The sequence below is a fragment of the Anguilla anguilla genome, chromosome 2 (genome assembly GCF_013347855.1).
Source record: "Anguilla anguilla isolate fAngAng1 chromosome 2, fAngAng1.pri, whole genome shotgun sequence".
NCBI classification, from domain to species: domain Eukaryota; kingdom Metazoa; phylum Chordata; class Actinopteri; order Anguilliformes; family Anguillidae; genus Anguilla; species Anguilla anguilla.
Window position 1 is genome coordinate 71,509,879 of NC_049202.1, and position 17,686 is coordinate 71,527,564.

Genomic DNA, 17,686 nt, shown 5'->3' on the forward strand with positions numbered 1-17,686 from the left:
AAAAAGCCCCCCCCCCTCCTGGGGATCGATCCTGTTGGAGGGTGCCTGCGGGCGAGAGCGTCTCATCTACATTTCAGTCATCGCTGCTGCTCATCGTGGGAGCAGCATATCAACTCGTCTCTGGTGTCCTTTTGAACCCTGCCTCTCGACGCAGCATGCTAATGGCTCGAACCCGAGTTCGGTTCTCCCGCAGATTTGACCCTCGAGGCTGTGGGGCATGTGACCTACTCAGCGTGTGTGTGTAGCACCTCTTGTTGGCTTTGGAGAGGAGTCCATTGCCCCCCCCTCACCCCCCCCCCCCCCCCCCCCCGCTTTGGGGGATTTCACACTCCCCCCCCCCCATCGCTCTCATCTCATGATCCCTCAGTCTGCTCGTGTCAAGAAGGGATTTTTAACGCCCCTGTAGTGGAGGGTGTGCGTCCCTGTACTTACCAGCCAACCCAACCCCGCAGCTGTGCATTGAGTGGAGTTGCTGAGGGAGTGGTAACTCAGTTCATTAACGGATGACGTGTCTGTGTGTATATAAAATAAATCTGCCTGTGTAAATGTCCTGGTCTTTCACGTCGGAGGGCCGACCCTGTCTGTGTGTGGCCCTCCCCGGGTCCTCTCTTCTGTTTCCCTGCCTCTTCTCTGCCTTTTTTTCACCTCCCTCTATGAGGTCGCATATCTTATTCTGAGAATTTAACGTTTGAATTAACATACGCAGAACTAGCACCTTTAAAAGTTTTCAGAAACTATTAAACTTGAACTCAAAGGAAAAACAAAGCTGTGGCTCATTTTTGTGTGACTCTTTTTTTTTGTTTTTTTCGGTTTTTTTTTTTTTTAAAGCTGGTACACATTTTTATCCATCTCCATTTTTCAGTTCGGGGAACTTGCGCTGTGCGGCAGTGAAAGTGTCAGCGGAGCGGGTGAGGGGGGGTGTCTGTGGGTTTACACAGCAGAGAAACACTATTGCCAATCTTTATTCCCGCCCAGCCTCGCCTCCCTACCCACGTAATGGTTCTTGGCACTTTCTCCATCCCCTTATGAAACACGGACGAATCGAGCAGAACAGAATTGCCCTTTTTTTCTGCCCCCCGTTATTGATGGGAAGTAAGGCAATGCTTTCCGGGTGTCAGGTTTTTCTTTCTTTGACAAACTTGTTTATCGTGTAGTACAGATTGCACTCCGTGTATGAATAAATATACCAGTAGTGACACCACGGTACTGGGAAGGAAATATTGCTGCAGCGATCAATAGTCAGAACTGCTGTTGTAGTTCTCCGGGACCTGCAGGCAGGGCAAGAAATGATTGCGGTGACAGAGTATAATGATGCCTCCATATTGCCCATATGCTGTGACGCCTGGGTTTGGCCCATTGTTGAACTGTTAGGCTGTAATGTATTTTCTGTTCATAAATTTATGGCTGTGAATATTGATCACTCCAGGGCAGGGTGTGAAGAGTCCAGACTCACAGCATAAATGCACGGTGGCAGTGGGTTAGGCTTAGGTTTAGGGTTGATGAGACAGATTGGTCCCATTTTCTTTGTTGAAATGAACTAAGTCTGAGATTATACAGGGTATTGGCCTGCCTTTATAACCCACGTCCAACACCAATCTGAGTAAAAAGATGTTTCCTTTTGATCAGTGTACATTTATTCTTTGATTTATTTTTAACAGCAGTAACTGGAATCATCACTAAACATACTGATGCTGTTGGCCTGTATACAAGGATGATCGCAGTTATAATCACCCTACATTGTCCTCATCCACACATGGAAAACGGTAGACTAAACATTTGACTGGGAAATCAGAACTACTTGATTTTGTGTTCTTTTTTTTTGTTTTGTTTGTTTTTTAAAATTCATGACACAAAGGTACTTTCGGACTTCTGTAGCAATGTGTCGTACAGTAGTAAGTATTCCTGGGCAGTACAATGAGCTACCCAATTATAGTGTCCTGCTGTAAAGCAGGGAGACCAAGGCCAGGAGCAGTGCTTGGAGTGGTAAAATGAGCGTAAGAGCAGGAACTAGGGTGGCCAGGTGAGAAGGGAATAAAATCTTGACAACCACGTGATGGGGTGGGAGGTTGCCATCGCAGGGGGTGAGCTTGCGCTCATGAAAAGTAGCGGAATGCTATAAACGGTGTCAGTGCTGATATGAGGAAAGAGCAGGAAGTCGGACACCGGTCCATTCTGGCCCTCTTCAAGCACGGGTCAGGAGTAATTGTTCTTGTAAATGTTCTTGCTTGGAGTTCGGCTCCCGTGAACAAAGTCTGCTCCTTCAGCAGTTTTAGGACTGGAAGATAATTCGCATAGATTGAAAGTTTGCAACATGAAAGGCTTGATCCATGCAAGACTTACTATAATGACCAGAATGATGTTTATTCTCAATATAGTGCAGAGATGATTAGAAGTCGTACAATGCCAGTTTTCCTTTTTTTTTTTTTTAATATTGTGATATTCCCCTTTAAAGTCATTTGAGACTATATCATCAGATTGTCCACAAGGTGGCGTAGGTCCATCACAACTGGATTCCGCGTAACTGGGGATGACGAAATAGCCATACCGTTTTCACTGGAAAAAAAAACCCATTATGTGCGTTTCGGTATGATAATATAACGGCCCTATTACTGAACTTGTTTCAGTTGAATATTGCTGTACGAAACGGTTGGGTTTGAATTAGCATGAGGTTACCAAAGCTCAGGAGCACTGTCCACCCGGACCGTTTACAGCGGGAAACCGGAAGAAAACACATGAAATGTTTCTGTTGCAATATTGCAGCATGTGATTTTTAGCCCAATGAACTGCATACTTACATCGATTAGTGATTTAGACACAGTAGAGTTAGCCGATCTCGCAGGATAGTGAACGAAATGTCAGCTGTTCCTCCGCAAAACCTGATTGATGAATGGACAAGGTTAGAGATGTACAGTATTTCTGTATATTTTATACGAAAATCGTGCTATTTCGAGCGATGAGATATTAATTGTGTCAAGCTAGCTCCCTTTTAGTGAGTTTTGTTAGCTAGCGTAGTCGGCATATGTGGTATCGATAACTCCGGCAGAACTCGACTTATCCAAGTTAATGTAAACCAGCAATCTTGTGTAAATTACATGGGATAATAGCGTGGCACGCAAGTATCTTTTGGCCGTTCTCTTTGATAAAATTATACCAGCATTGGTATGATTAGTAATTACATGTATTACAACTGTGGGTTAAAACTATAGTCAAAATGCTTAGGGCAACGTCAGGTACGTTCCTAGCCTTTCTTGAAACTGTGGACGGCCGGACCGGTGACAAAATCAGGGACACGTGGATTAATATTTGATTTATTTATTTATTCTAGGTCCTTGTCAATCTGCTTGTTTCACTTTTTATATATAAGTAAAGTGCACCCTAGAATCAATAGCGGTGGTTGTAGTAATGCGTGCTGATAAATACGTTTGCCCATTCCAAATAGGACAGAAACGGGGTAGGGGTGGGACATATTAATAAGTTGTAACTTCCCTAAATAATAGAAACGCTAAATAACAATTACCAAATTCAGAGTCTTTGTAGAACCTGTGCTTCCCCATTGCAAAATAAGTGATCTGGTGGTCTAATTTCTGAACAAAATTAGGACTGAATCCTTTTACATACAGTCTATGATTAATTATGTAGCTTCATAACTTTCCCAACTATATAGCCTAATCATTAGGGGGCAGCATGGTGGTGCCTATCGGAGGTGGCACTGTCGCCTCACAGCAAGAAGGTCCTGGATTTGAATCCTGGCCTGGGCCTTTCTGTGTGGAGTTTGCATGTTCTCCCTGTGTCCGCGTGGGTTTCCTCCCACAGTCCAAAGACACGCAGGTAGGCCAATTGGAGACTCTAAATTGCCCGTAGGTATGAGTGTGTGAGTGAATGGTGTTTGTGCCCTGCAATAGATTGGCGACCAGTCCAGAGTGTTTATTCCTGCCTCTCGCTCAGTGCATGCTAGGATAGGCTCCAGCACCCCCTGCAACCCTGCCCAGGATAAGCGGGGATAAATGATAGATGGATGGATATTTATTAAGAGTTAACTGTATTAGAAAGTTTTTCGTGCTTGCATTTGCCCCAGCCTTCCCCTTATAATAATGTTACATTCTATTTTGCAGTTGAAGAGAGCAGTTTGTCTCAGTGGAGACATTAAGTTAACGTTTGAAACAGCAACATAAAAACAGAGCGAACAATTAAAGCACACTTGATTGTACCAGTGGGCAGTGTGTGGAGTGGGTGAGTGTTGTTTGGAAACAGCAATAATGGTCTGCGAATGAGGTTTCAGCTGTATCTGGTTATGCGTATGCATGTGTAACTCCTACCACGCAATTATGAGCACAGATATTATTTCATTTTAAGTTGTGCTTAACAGTCAGTTGTGTGACAACCAGTCTCTGTTTGAGCTGTGATTTAAAAAAATAAAAAAAACATTAAGAGCACGTAAATTAGCATTAGAGCATTTTTAGAGTATGATACTGCTATATGAGAAATGAATCTCATTTTATTTGAATTTAAAAAAAAAAAAAGAAAAGTACTTTCTGTTGTGGACTCAGTGGCAGATTGTTTGTTCTGCCGCTGGTACAGGAGGTTAGCGTGAGCAGGTAGGCCCCCCGCCTGGTACAGGAGGTCAGCGTGAGCAGGTAGGCCCCCCGCCTGGTGCTGGAGGTCAGCGTGAGCAGGTAGGCCCCCGCCTGATGCAGGAGGTTAGCGTGAGCAGGTAGGCCCCGCCTGGTGCAGGAGGTTAGCGTGAGCAGGTAGGCCCCCGCCTGGTGCAGGAGGTCAGCGTGAGCAGGTAGGCCCCCCGCCTGGTGCAGGAGGTTAGCGTGAGCAGGTAGGCCCCCCGCCTGGTGCAGGAGGTCAGCGTGAGCAGGTAGGCCCCCGCCTGGTGCAGGAGGTTAGCGTGAGCAGGTAGGCCCCCGCCTGGTGCAGGAGGTTAGTGTGAGCAGGTAGGCCCCCGCCTGGTGCAGGAGGTTAGCGTGAGCAGGTAGGCCCCCGCCTGGTGCAGGAGGTTAGCGTGAGCAGGTAGGCCCCCGCCTGGTGCAGGAGGTTAGCGTGAGCAGGTAGGCCCCCCGCCTGGTGCAGCATCACTGCGAGAGCCCTTTCCGTGCTGCGGTCTGCTCGTGCGCACGGCGCGTTCTCCAGGGGACAGATCTGTTTCTCTGCCGCGTCTCTGCTCACAGCTGCTCCGGTGTCGTCGGGTGAAAGTATTCCCCGCTAATGTGACTCCCGGCTCACATTCTCTGCACATCCTTTCACACCCTGCTTTTTTTCAGCACCCCCTTTTCACACCGTGCTTTAAAAAAAAACCCAAATAACTATATTGAATTTAGCAAAACACGCACTTACGACAGTGTATAATTCTGCAGCATGCACATATAGAGATTTTTTATTTATTCTAGTTATTAAGAAAATAATTAAAACATTTAAATCCAAAAAAAAATTATTTGCCTCCAGTTATAATCAGATTGATTTTTGTTCTTGGGTTGGGTGTTTCTTTGCCCTTGAATGGAATGAGATGGGAATGAACTCTAGTTGCCCCCCCCCCCCCCCCCCCCCCCCCCCCCCACATGGGTGGAGATGTACTGCACGAAGGTTTTGATGTTGCTCACACGGATCTGAGTCTTCACTGAAGGACTCTTTGTGGAATTTTTCAGTCCTGCTTAATAGCATCTCTGGTCCCTCACTGTTCCCACCAAACCAGAACACAACTAATGTGTTCTTTTATTTTTATTGTATTTTCATGAATAGCCTAGCTGGACACATTTCAAAACTGGCCTCTTATTCTCTCAGTCTTGTCCGTGAGCCAGCTGCACACGGGAGCATGGGCTTTTTTAATTGGCTGGGGCTTTCGTCTGTCCGTGAGCCAGCTGCACACGGGAGCATGGGCTCTTTTGATTGGCTGGGGCTTTCATCTGTCCGTGAGCCAGCTGCATGGGCTCTTTTGATTGGCTGGGGCTTTCGTCTGTCCGTGAGCCAGCTGCACACAGGAGCATGGGCTCTTTTGATTGGCTGGGGCTTTCGTCTGTCCGTGAGCCAGCTGCACACAGGAGCATGGGCTCTTTTGATTGGCTGGGGCTCTTCCGAAAGGCGCCGTGTTGGAGGTGCGTTGGTAAAGGCAGCAGAGCGGTGTCCTGAGATGCCCCCAGGCTCCTGGCGGGGGGGGGAACGAGCGCTGAGCTGAGCTGCGAGGAGCTGTGAGATCAGCAGTGGGTCCCAGGGAGCAGAGAGGATGCTGGGAGACCTTTGCGCTGCCACCCCCCCCGCACCCCCCACCCCCCCGCAGGGAAGGATCTGCCAGGCTGGAGAGCGGTGGAGGGCCGCCAGAACCGCCACTGAACCATTGATTTGTGAATCCGTCGCGAGTGCTGCCCCTGATGGTGGAGTAATTCCACATAATGTCCTCATTCCCTGCGCTGGGCAGATTTGTGTCTGGGATGGGACTGGGGGACAGGGGGCCGTGGGGAGTTGGTTGAGGGGGTTGTTGAGGGGGGGGTTGGAGGATGATGCTGCACCTCTGTGCTTGTGGTTTCTTCACATTCGCCTCCCCCCCTCCCTCCATGGCTGACGGAGGGTCTGCTCTCTAAAGAGTGTTCTCCGGTAAAGGCTCCAGCCACGAGGCCACACTGAGCCTGATGGGAGCAGGAATGAGCCTTAGCCGTGCCGTTAGTGGGCTCTGTCTGAGAGGCTGCAGCAGCATTACTTTACATTAGATTACAGGCATTTCGGCAGCTGGATGTATACTGGAGCAATGCAGGTTGAGTACCTCGCTCAGTGGTTTACCTACAGAACTAATGTTTACCTACTGGGTAATCGAACCTGCAACCTTTAGGTTACAAGGTAACCCATTTACTGACTCCTTACTCGTTATACTACACTACGCTGCAAGCACAGCTCAGGCAGCTTCCCCCCTGTCAGCACAGCCTCGCTGCGTTCCTTCTCCCTGCGCGGTTCTCATTTCTGGCTGCCAACGAGGCCAACAAGGAACCAGAACAAGAACCCAGAAGTTGCCAACAAGAACCCAGAAGTTTGAGGGGAAAACTGGTGAACGAATCAGAGGTTTGAAAAACAGGGTACAGAGCAGGTGCTGTTCCCACTATTGCACAGAGTACTATAGAGCACACTCAGAATCCGAGTTACTGTCTGAGAATCTTAATGTGTCCGGGATGTACAACAAAGCCAGACACATTAAGATTCTCAGACAGTAACTCGGATTCTGAGTGTGCTCTACTGTACTCTACTGTGCAATAGTCGAACAGCACCTGCTCTGTATCCTGTTTTTCGAACCCCTGATTCGTTCACCGGTTTTCCCCTACCTCACACCCTTCTGAAAGGGTGCAGTACAGATTTATGAACACCGCTTTGGCATTAGCCGGCCTTGTCACTGACGCGAGGAAATCTGAGGAGCGGTACAGTGCTCACTGCTCTTCCTGAGTCTGGTCGCACAGCAGTAACTTGAGGAGTAATTGTGCATTGTAAGTCACTCTGGATAAGGGCACCGGCTATATTAATGTAGTGTAACTGGAGACTGGGGGGGAGGGAACTCACTTAAAAACCAGTCCGCTTTCCAGCTGTGCCGCAGCGGCGGGGTGAATGATCCTGTTCCCTGTGCGATGCAGCATGCTGGATGAATGATCCTGTTCCCCATGCAACGTAGCGGCGGGGTGAATGATCCTGTTCCCTGTGCAACGCAGCGGCTGCATGAATGATCCTGTTCCCCGTGCGTGCAGCGTGCTGGATGAATGATCCTGTTCCCCGTGCGTGCAGCGTGCTGGATGAATGATCCTGTTCCCCCGTGCGATGCAGCGTGCTGGATGAATGATCCTGTTCCCCGTGCGTGCAGCGGCTGGATGAATGATCCTGTTCCCCGTGCGTGCAGCGTGCTGGATGAATGATCCTGTTCCCCCGTGCGATGCAGCGTGCTGGATGAATGATCCTGTTCCCCCGTGCGATGCAGCGTGCTGGATGAATTATTCTGTTCCCCGTGCGTGCAGCGGCTGGATGAATGATCCTGTTCCCCGTGTGTGCAGCGGCTGGATGAATGATCCTGTTCCCCGTGCGTGCAGCGTGCTGGATGAATGATCCTGTTCCCCCGTGCGTGCAGCGTGCTGGATGAATGATCCTGTTCCCCGTGCGTGCAGCGTGCTGGATGAATGATCCTGTTCCCCCGTCCGTGCAGCGGCTGCATGAATGATCCTGTTCCCCGTCCGTGCAGCGGCTGCATGAATGATCCTGTTCCCCGTGCGTGCAGCGTGCTGGATGAATGATCCTGTTCCCCGTGCGTGCAGCGTGCTGGATGAATGATCCTGTTCCCCTTGTGTGCAGCGTGCTGGATGAATGATCCTGTTCCCCATGCGTGCAGCGTGCAGGCCAGCCTGAAGCAGCAGCTGGTGGAAGGGGATACCGAGGAGTGGCAGAGGGCTCCAGACTTCAAGGGGCTGGAGAGAGTGGGCGGAGTGGACCTGTCCTTCATCAAGGGAGACGACATCAATGCTTGCGCCCAGCTGGTGGTGCTCAGCTTCCCGGAGCTGGAGGTAGAGGAGCGCGCGTGTGTGCTGTCTCACTCAATCCTGTCTTACATTCCCCGCTGAAATACAACACACCACGCGGGCTGCTTGGATGCGTCTGATCGATTATTAGGACCCTTGTTCCGATCCGCCGTGTTCCTCTCTGAAAGAATGAAATTTGGTGATTAGTTCTGGCGCTGAGTGGGATGAAAGGCAAGGCTTGTTTTACGATGGCGAGACTGCTGAGGATGATTGCTGTTATTAATACTAATACTGTTGGTACAAGCCTGTCGGTGGCTATCTTCTGTTGAATTGTCAAAGAAAAAAACAATTGAATGGTTATTGTGCAGTTTATGTTGTGTCAGGCACAGGTAAATGAAGTACATTAATTGCTGTAAATTCACGGGAAGGCCGTTGCTAAACAGAGGCAGTCGAAGGAAACGCAGATAATTAGAGCGTGACATAAATGGTCCTCTGTATTTACGACAGGAAAGCGAGTTTAGCAGGCGGCATTGTTTCCCATCGATTTTGTAATATAATAATACAAGCAGTGAACAGAAAAAAGGGCTACACAGCAGTTTTCCCACAGGAAGGGGTTTCTGTGCAATGGCTCCACGGTGATTTGGGTAGACTCGTACTCTCAGGTCACCAGAACGGTGTCAGGCGTGTGTTAATGGCGGTGAGTAATCAGTGTCTTATCGTGGCAGCGCTGGCCTTATTTACGACCGGCCCGTTGTCGGTTATGAGCGTAGCGTGTCGCTGATGTTATCCATTTGTCATCCGCTCGCTCAGACGCCAGGTTTGAATCCATTCAAGAATTTATGGGTGGAGCGTTCAGGCTGTCTCCACCGTGTGTCCTGCAGGGACTTAAACTTGTATTTCAGTGGAAATCCTCCAGGGTTCCCCATAGGCCCCCCGACAGCACAGTGAAGTGACTAATTGTACCACAGTTTCTAATTAAGACACTTTTATGAAAACAATCAGTACAGCTAATATATGGAGAGTCAGGAAGAAAAGTGAACAAGGATGGAAGTTTAAATTCTACAAAAAGCAAGTATATGAGCATTTATACCTGAGCCTCAGTCATGTTCAATACCTGCAGTCAGCCTCAGTTATGTCCTGTATGGATTCATACCCGCAGTCAACTTTATACCTTCAGTTAGCCTCAGCCATGTCCCATACCTGCTGGATTTATACACAGAGTCAGCCTCAGTCATGTTTAATACCTGCTGAATTTATACCCTCAGTCACTCTCAGTCATGCCCCATACCTGCTGGATTTAGACTCTCAGCCGTGTCCCATACCTGCTGGATTTATACACACAGTCAGCCTCAGTCATGTTTAATACCTGCTGAATTTATACCCTCAGTCACTCTCAGTCATGCCCCATACCTGCTGGATTTATACTCTCAGTCGTGTCCCATACCTGCTGGATTTATACACACAGTCAGCCTCAGTTACCTGCTGGCTTTGTGCCCTCAGCTATGTTAGCACATGGTGTGCAGGGCTGCGCCAGTGAGCCGACAGCCCCCATGCAGACGCTCTTTATTTATTGTTTTGCCGGTTCATTTCATCGATACACTGACTAATTTGCAGTTTCAGTGTACTATGCGGGGCTAATTAAATGTTCTCTGCCAAGGCAGTCACATCTGCTTAATCATGATTGCCCACCCCCCCCCCACCCCCTCAGCCCCTGCGTCTTATTTGTTGCAAAGCTTCCTTCTCAAACCGCTGTTTACTTACTGTCTTCTAACACCTTATCTCCCATGATTTTATTAAAGCAATACTCTTATTAAACCATAGACTGTCAACTATCAGATGTCCTACAAGAGGAGCGATTCTATCATAGGATAATGGCCAGCTTTCTGCTGGGTGCAGTAATTAGACTTCAGTGTGATATTTATGTTAAGGCACAGATGTTGTTCTTTGCGTTTGCGTTTCTTTGAACACTCACACTGTTCTTTTCTTTAAGGAAATAAGGATGTGAGCCCATTGCTTGACATTTTAACTGTGTCATCATTTATACAGGTCCTATTGCGATCTTAAACGAGAGTTCGGGTGTCCTCCAGCTTGTTTTTTTATTAAACGGAGGTGCCGAACGTAAATACGATGGTATTTACGCTCGGGTACAGGTGTTGTTCTTCCCTGTGTTCCGTTTCTTTGAACACTCGCGCTGCTGTTTGGCTGCTCTTTTCCGTACCCAATGAGCTCGTTGTTTGACATTTTGAGCGCGACGTCTCTTAAACAGGGGCAGCCCTGGTGTGATCTGGAGTTTTTTTTTAATCAGGCGGAGGCCCTGAAAAACTCGCTCCGGTGATAAAATGCCACGCCCGGCAAACCGACGGTTCGTTTTCTCGTGAGAGAGAGAGAGAGAGAGAGAGAAATGGAGAGACAAAGAGTTATATAGAAAGGGGGGGGGGGCAGATTTGATTTCTGTATGCTTTGGTATACATATGTAGTGTATTTCTTTCCAGTAAAGCAAATTGTATTTGAATTTGAGAAAAGGAGAGAGAGAGAGAGAGAGAGAGAGGGAGAGAGAGAGAGAGAGAGAAAGGGAGGTAGGGAAGGAGAGAGAGAGAGAGAGAGAGAGAGGGAGAGAGAGAGAGAGAGAAAGGGAGGTAGGGAAGGAGAGAGAGAGAGAGAGAGAGAGAGAGGGAGAGAGAGAGAGAGAAAGGGAGGTAGGGAAGGAGAGAGAGAGAGAGACAGAGAGAGAGAGAGAGGGAGGGAGAGAGAGAAAGGGAGGTAGGGAAGGAGAGAGAGAGAGAGAGAGGGAGGGAGAGAGAGAGAGAAAGGGAGGTAGGGAAGGAGAGAGAGAGAGAGAGAGAGAGAGAGAGCCACATGCCGGACCCCTGGTTGAGTTTCTGCGCTCCTCTTCCTCCAGCTGCTGTACGAGGACTGCCGGATGGTGACCCTCAGCGCCCCCTACGTCGCCGGGTACCTGGCGTTTCGGGAGACGCCCTGCCTGCTGGAGGCCCTGCAGCGCCTGGAGAGGACACAGCCCGGCCTGATGCCCCAGGTCAGCGCCCGCCCACCGCTACCCCAGGCCCGTACCCGTACTCCGGAGCAGACCCCCCAAAATCACAGGGGTACGGTCGGTCTACGTCGGTCCACTACCTTCCTACAGCGCGCTTTTTTTTACAAAAAGCGTGTGCTCTTAACTACACGTGTATACTTCACAGAAGGCAGTTGTGCTAGCCGAGATTAGCCCGTATGCTAGCAGCCCGCCCAGGCCAGCGTGCCGGAGGAAGGCGGGGCTGATATGACTGAGCCAGCCTGGGGAATGCCCGTTCTGCGCTGTAGGCCGTGGAATCGCGGTCGGTTCGGGCGAGCGCCGGTGAGCTCACGCATCGCCCATGAACGTGTGAAGTCAGCAGCAGTCTTTAATCACGTAGCTTAGCTCCTGCGCCTGTGGGCTGTGCTGCTAATGCAGCTGCCTTAAGCAATAAGGCGGCGCTAGCCCTGCTAGCTCCAACGCTCCCTCCCCAGGCTATAATCGGCTACCTGTATTAGTCAAAACCAGCTGTCTAGCCGTTCTGTTTATCAATTCGTGATAGCCTTTTGGTCTCTGCACGACAGTAAAAGTGTAATTCCTGTCTAATGTAAAAGGCCGTATTTGCGTGGAAGAGAGAAAAAAAATGAGGTGACAATTTGAGTGCGTTCGACGAAATAGCCGGTAAGGTTTACTGAAGGAAACAGTCGACGTTGTCTGGTTTTTTTGATGAACTATCAGACCGATATGTCCCTCTGGTAATTATCCAGCACAGAGCCTCTGTGGTGCGTTAGGGCCTCAGAAAGGGTTAGCTAACTGTTGTCTGCAGCTTAAAGCACAGCTCAGAATCAGTAAGTTTCTCTTTTCTGTAATTTTGCCGGGAAACACAATGGAACGCCTCCAAAGCCCAGCCCTGAGCCCTGAGCAGTTTTTGCAGCTTTCTGAGGAAGTGGGCAGTTTGAAGAAGTTTTCCCCAAACTTACCTTACCTGTAACTGAAGCACAGCTGTGGAGTAGGGGGCCCCCCAGGGGCGTGAGATCAGTTAGCTGGACCTCGCTGCAGCGCAAGAGAGGGGGAAAGCAGCTTTTAAAGGCTCCGCCGGGACTAAGTGTATCTCTCCCTCTCCTCCCTCTCCTCCTCCTCTCTTTCAGGTGCTCTTTGTGGATGGGAACGGGGTGTTCCACTACCGGGGTGAGTGTGCCAGGGGGTCTGCTGGGGCCAGTGGGGACAGCCTGGCTCCAGCCCGCCGCGGTGCGTTTCAATGCTGCTTCTATTTCTGTGTGTCATGGAGTCCTGTCCTGTTTTTTTTTTTTTTTGTTTTTTTTTGGCTGGACCGCAACAGCGGGGCCAGCCCTACAAACGCGAATGTCTGTGACTGACTGACTGACTCTGACTGAGTTGAGTGAGTGATAAAGTTACACCGCGCGTGTCTGTGACGTCGGCTGGTTCGGTCCAGCCATACGGTAGGTCAGTGGTTCTCGACTCGGGCCAGAAAGGGCCGGTGTGGGTGCAGGCTTTTGTTCCAACCAAGCAGTTACACACCTGATTCTACTAATCAAGGTCCTTAGTAAAGACTCCAGTGGTTGATCAGTAGAATCGGGTGTGTAACTGCTTGGTTGGAACAAAAGCCTGCCCCCCCCCCCCCCCGGCCCTTTCTGGCCCGAGTTGGGAACCACTGCACCAGGTTTTGCCCTGGTCTTGTTTTTGTCTCATCATCTTCTCTCCATTCGATTCCTGCCTGTCTCCCGCTAGCTGGCTTCTTTTTTTTCTTCTTTTTTTTTTTTTCATCGTTGAGCCGCGACGCGTCGGGAAAACGCGGCGGCGATATAAATTAACGGTCCGAAGAAAAGCGACTCTCTCTTAAATTCCTGTTCTCCCCTCGCAGGGGGAAATGAGCCGTGAAGGACCGATGATGTCACGCAGGCGGAGAGCGTCCCGCGGGTTTAAATCGATTCCGAACGCGGTTAGACGCCGCCTGGGTTTTACCGAGAGCGATTCGCTCTGCGGACCGCGGGAGAAGACGCCCGGCGGGTTTGCCGACGCTTTGTTGCGCTTGTTGGATGAACGGCGATAAATAAAACGCATCGCTGGTTTCGGAACCCCAGATTAATATCGGTTATTGGCAGTTCGTCGCGGAGGACTGAGCCTGTGATTTCTTCGCGCCTGTTGCAGAGTTCGGGGTGGCCTGCCACCTGGGGGTGCTGTCCGGTCTGCCGTGCGTGGGCGTGGCCAAGAACCTGCTGCAGGTCCAGGGCGTCGTCAGGAGCGAGGAGCACCTGACCCAGGTTAGAGGTCACGCCGCACACCTCAACAGGCGAGCCTGGTGCCTGCCTGTCCATCAGTACACCTGGTCACAGGTTAGAGTCTCACCACACACAGGTGAGCAATAGCAGGAGCTCTCACTGGTACCTGTCCGTCCACCAGTACATCTGGTCATGGGTTCGAGTCACACCACACACAGGTGAGCGATAGCAGGAGCTCTCATTGGTACCTGTCTGTCCACCAGTACACCTGACCCAGGTTAGAGTCACACCACACACAGGTGAGCGATGTCAGGAGCTCTCACTGGAGCAGGTCTGTACACCAGTACATCTGGTCACAGGTTAGAGTCACACCACACACAGGTGAGCGATGGCAGGAGCTCTCACTGGTACCTGTCCGTCCACCAGTACACCTGACCCAGGTTAGAGTCACACCACACACAGGTGAGCAATAGCAGGAGCTCTCACTGGTACCTGTCCGTCCACCAGTACATCTGGTCATGGGTTCGAGTCACACCACACACAGGTGAGCGATAGCAGGAGCTCTCACTGGTACCTGTCCGTCCACCAGTACACCTGACCCAGGTTAGAGTCACACCACACACAGGTGAGCAATAGCAGGAGCTCTCATTGGTACCTGTCCGTCCACCAGTACACCTGACCCAGGTTAGGGGTCACACCACACACAGGTGAGCAATAGCAGGAGCTCTCATTGGTACCTGTCCGTCCACCAGTACACCTGACCCAGGTTCGAGTCACACCACACACAGGTGAGCGATAGCAGGAGCTCTCATTGGTACCTGTCCGTCCATCAGTACATCTGGTCATGGGTTCGAGTCACACCACACACAGGTGAGCGATAGCAGGAGCTCTCATTGGTACCTGTCCGTCCACCAGTACACCTGACCCAGGTTAGAGTCACACCACACACAGGTGAGCGATGGCAGGAGCTCTCACTGGTACCTGTCCGTCCATCAGTACACCTGACCCAGGTTAGAGTCACACCACACACAGGTGAGCGATAGCAGGAGCTCTCACTGGTACCTGTCCGTCCACCAGTACATCTGGTCATGGGTTCGAGTCACACCACACACAGGTGAGCGATAGCAGGAGCTCTCACTGGTACCTGTCCGTCCACCAGTACACCTGGTCATGGGGTTACGGCTCTTGTCGGGTGGCAACATTTCGGAAACGCCGGGGAAGCGCTTACCTCAGCCGCTTAGAGAACGAGCGTCCTCTCAGCCTCCTTCGTCTTCATCTCCGCGTGGAGCGGAGAGTGACCTGAACCTGGGACGGGGGTCCCCCAACCAGCCTCCAAACAGCATGTGTGATTTTTTACCGAAAAGCCTGGAACCTGTTGACAGAATAGCAAGGGGCAAACCCGCAGTCCCTTCTCCAGGTGCGCCGGCTGCCCTCCGCCCCCCTCCCGTTTATTTGCCGAAACTCGTATCGACGTTCTAGGGCTTGAGTCTGCGCTGGCAGCCTGATTTATTGTGGGTCCCTGGCCTGCAGCCCGAACGCGAGCGCACTCGGTGGAAATGGAACGGGGACGTGCATTTCTTGTTGTAATGACAGTAAGGTACCGCGGAGATTTCTGCAGTGGGTCTTTCCTGCGAGCGCTGTAGCATTCACGCGCGATGCTATTTTTATCGCGTTTGTGTGCGCTTTTTGCTCTCGGTTGAAATACTAACTATTTCGGCGCGGTCTCGCAACGCACTTCTTTTCAGACGTTTACGGGCCGCCCCAGAAGAACGACGGGGTTCGGCCCGGGATCGATCGACGGCGCGCGGGGAGCACGTTACACCAGCCCTGTAAACACGCCGCGCGGGTGATGGAGAAGTCTGTTCTGAATGCCAGGGTAAAAGCTGCCCAGACTCCTAAATCGTATTAGGAAAGACTGCGGCTGAGTGATGTCGAAGCGGTGAGGTTAATCGCTTGATTCTTAAGCACACTGATGCAGCCCTAATGCGTTGGGATTAAGGTGCGGCGTGATTGTGCCTTTTTCTGTGTGAGTGAGTGAGCGTGTTGAGGGGGGGGGGGGGAGGGGGATGTCTGATCACTTTGGCTAGATTAACCTCGGGTATAGTCGGGCATTTGCGCTAAGTTGGGTCTTTGGATCGTGGTTATTTGACGGATGTAAAATGGAGGGAGGCTTTTAAAAGTCCATCATCGTTGCTTGGTGGGGATAGGGCCCATTAGCGCCTCAGTCGTTTCAGAAACTCATTTGTGCCTCCTTCTATTAATATCTTAAACAGGAAGGACATAGTATGAGCCATAGAGGCCACAGTCCCCAAAGGGACTTTGTTAGTATGGACGAGTTGTGCAATGTGTTGTTTTAAAGGTTTTATATATTTTTTATTTTTTTATTTTATTTATTTATTTATTTATTTATTTATTTATTTATTTATTTATTTATTTATTTTACTAATGGCACTTGAATGTCTGTACATATGAATAATGTAAAATGTAGAATAATGTAAAATGTAGAATAACATTTGCTAAATGCAGCGATACTGAGCCCAAGAAAAATTTCCCTAAGGGGACAATATAGTATATCGTTTCGTATCGTATCGTAGCGTTGCGTAGCGTAGCGCAGCGTATCGTATCGTATCGTATCGATCGTATCGTATCGTATCGTATCGTATCGTATCGTATTATCGTATCGTTGCGTAGCGTAGCGTATCGTATCATCGTATCGTATCGTATCGTATCGTATCGTATCGTATCGTATTATCGTATCGTTGCGTAGCGTATCGTATCGTATCGATCGTATCGTATCGTATCGTATCGTATCGTATCGTATTATCGTATCGTTGCGTAGCGTATCGTATCGTATCATCGTATCGATCGTATCGTATCGTATCGTATCGATCGTATCGTATCGATCGTATCGTATCGTATCGTATCGTATCGTATCATCGTATCGTATCGTATCGTATCGTATCGATCGTATCGTATCGATCGTATCGTATCGTATCGATCGTATCGTATCGTATCGTATCGTATCGTATCGTATCGTATCGTATCGATCGTATCGTATCGTATCGTATCGTATCGTATCGTAGCGTATCGATCGTATCGTATCGTATCGTATCGTATCGTATCGTATCGTATCGTATCGTAGCGTATCGATCGTATCGTATCGTATCGTATCGTATCGTATCGTATCGTATCGATCGTATCGTATCGTATCGTATCGTATCGTATCGTATCGATCGTATCGTATCGTATCGTATCGTATCGTATCGTATCGTATCGTATCGTATCGTATCGTATCGATCGTATCGTATCGTATCGATCGTATCGTATCATCGTATCGTATCGTATCGATCGTATCGTATCGACCGTATCGTATCGTATCGTATCGTATCGATCGTATCGTATCGATCGTATCGTATCATCGTATCGTATCGTATCGTATCGATCGTATCGTATCATCGTATCGTATCATCGTATCGTATCATCGTAGCGTATCGTATCGTATCGTATCGTATCGTATCGTATCGTATCGTATCGTATCGATCGTATCGTATCGTATCGTATCGTATCGTATCGATCGTATCGTATCATCGTATCGTATCATCGTATCGTATCATCGTAGCGTATCGTATCGATCGTATCGTATCGTATCGATCGTATCGTATCGTAGCGTATCGATCGTATCGTATCGTATCGTAACGTATCGTATCGTATCGTAGCGTATCGATCGTATCGTATCGATCGTATCGTATCGATCGTATCGTATCGTATCGTATCGATCGTATCGTATCGTATCGTAGCGTATCGATCGTATCGTATCGTATCGTAACGTATCGTATCGTATCGTAGCGTATCGATCGTATCGTATCGATCGTATCGTATCGATCGTATCGTATCGTATCGATCGTATCGTATCGTATCGTATCGTATCGTATCGATCGTATCGTATCGTATCGTAT

At 49.5% G+C, this 17,686-nt stretch overlaps 1 protein-coding gene across 1 annotated transcript; it reads left to right on the forward strand.

Annotated features, from left to right (window-relative positions):
• Positions 1-2,712: 2,712 nt before the first annotated feature.
• On the forward strand, positions 2,713-14,328 carry LOC118220410 (endonuclease V-like). The gene is made up of 6 exons (XM_035404270.1): positions 2,713-2,896; positions 8,354-8,525; positions 11,380-11,514; positions 12,639-12,678; positions 13,660-13,801; positions 14,238-14,328. The coding sequence occupies exons 1-6, from the start codon at positions 2,853-2,855 to the stop codon at positions 14,326-14,328; spliced, it is 624 nt and encodes a 207-aa protein (XP_035260161.1). The 5' UTR covers positions 2,713-2,852.
• The last annotated feature ends 3,358 nt before the right edge of the window (positions 14,329-17,686 follow it).

Bases quoted from the DNA above. Each gene is read 5' to 3' on its own strand.
- LOC118220410 (XM_035404270.1), top strand. From the start codon at position 2,853: ATGTCAGCTGTTCCTCCGCAAAACCTGATTGATGAATGGACAAG. The intron at 11,515-12,638 runs GTCAGCGCCCGC...CCTCTCTTTCAG, and splicing joins AGCCCGGCCTGATGCCCCAG to GTGCTCTTTGTGGATGGGAA. The intron at 13,802-14,237 runs GCGAGCCTGGTG...TCCGTCCACCAG, and splicing joins CACGCCGCACACCTCAACAG to TACATCTGGTCATGGGTTCG.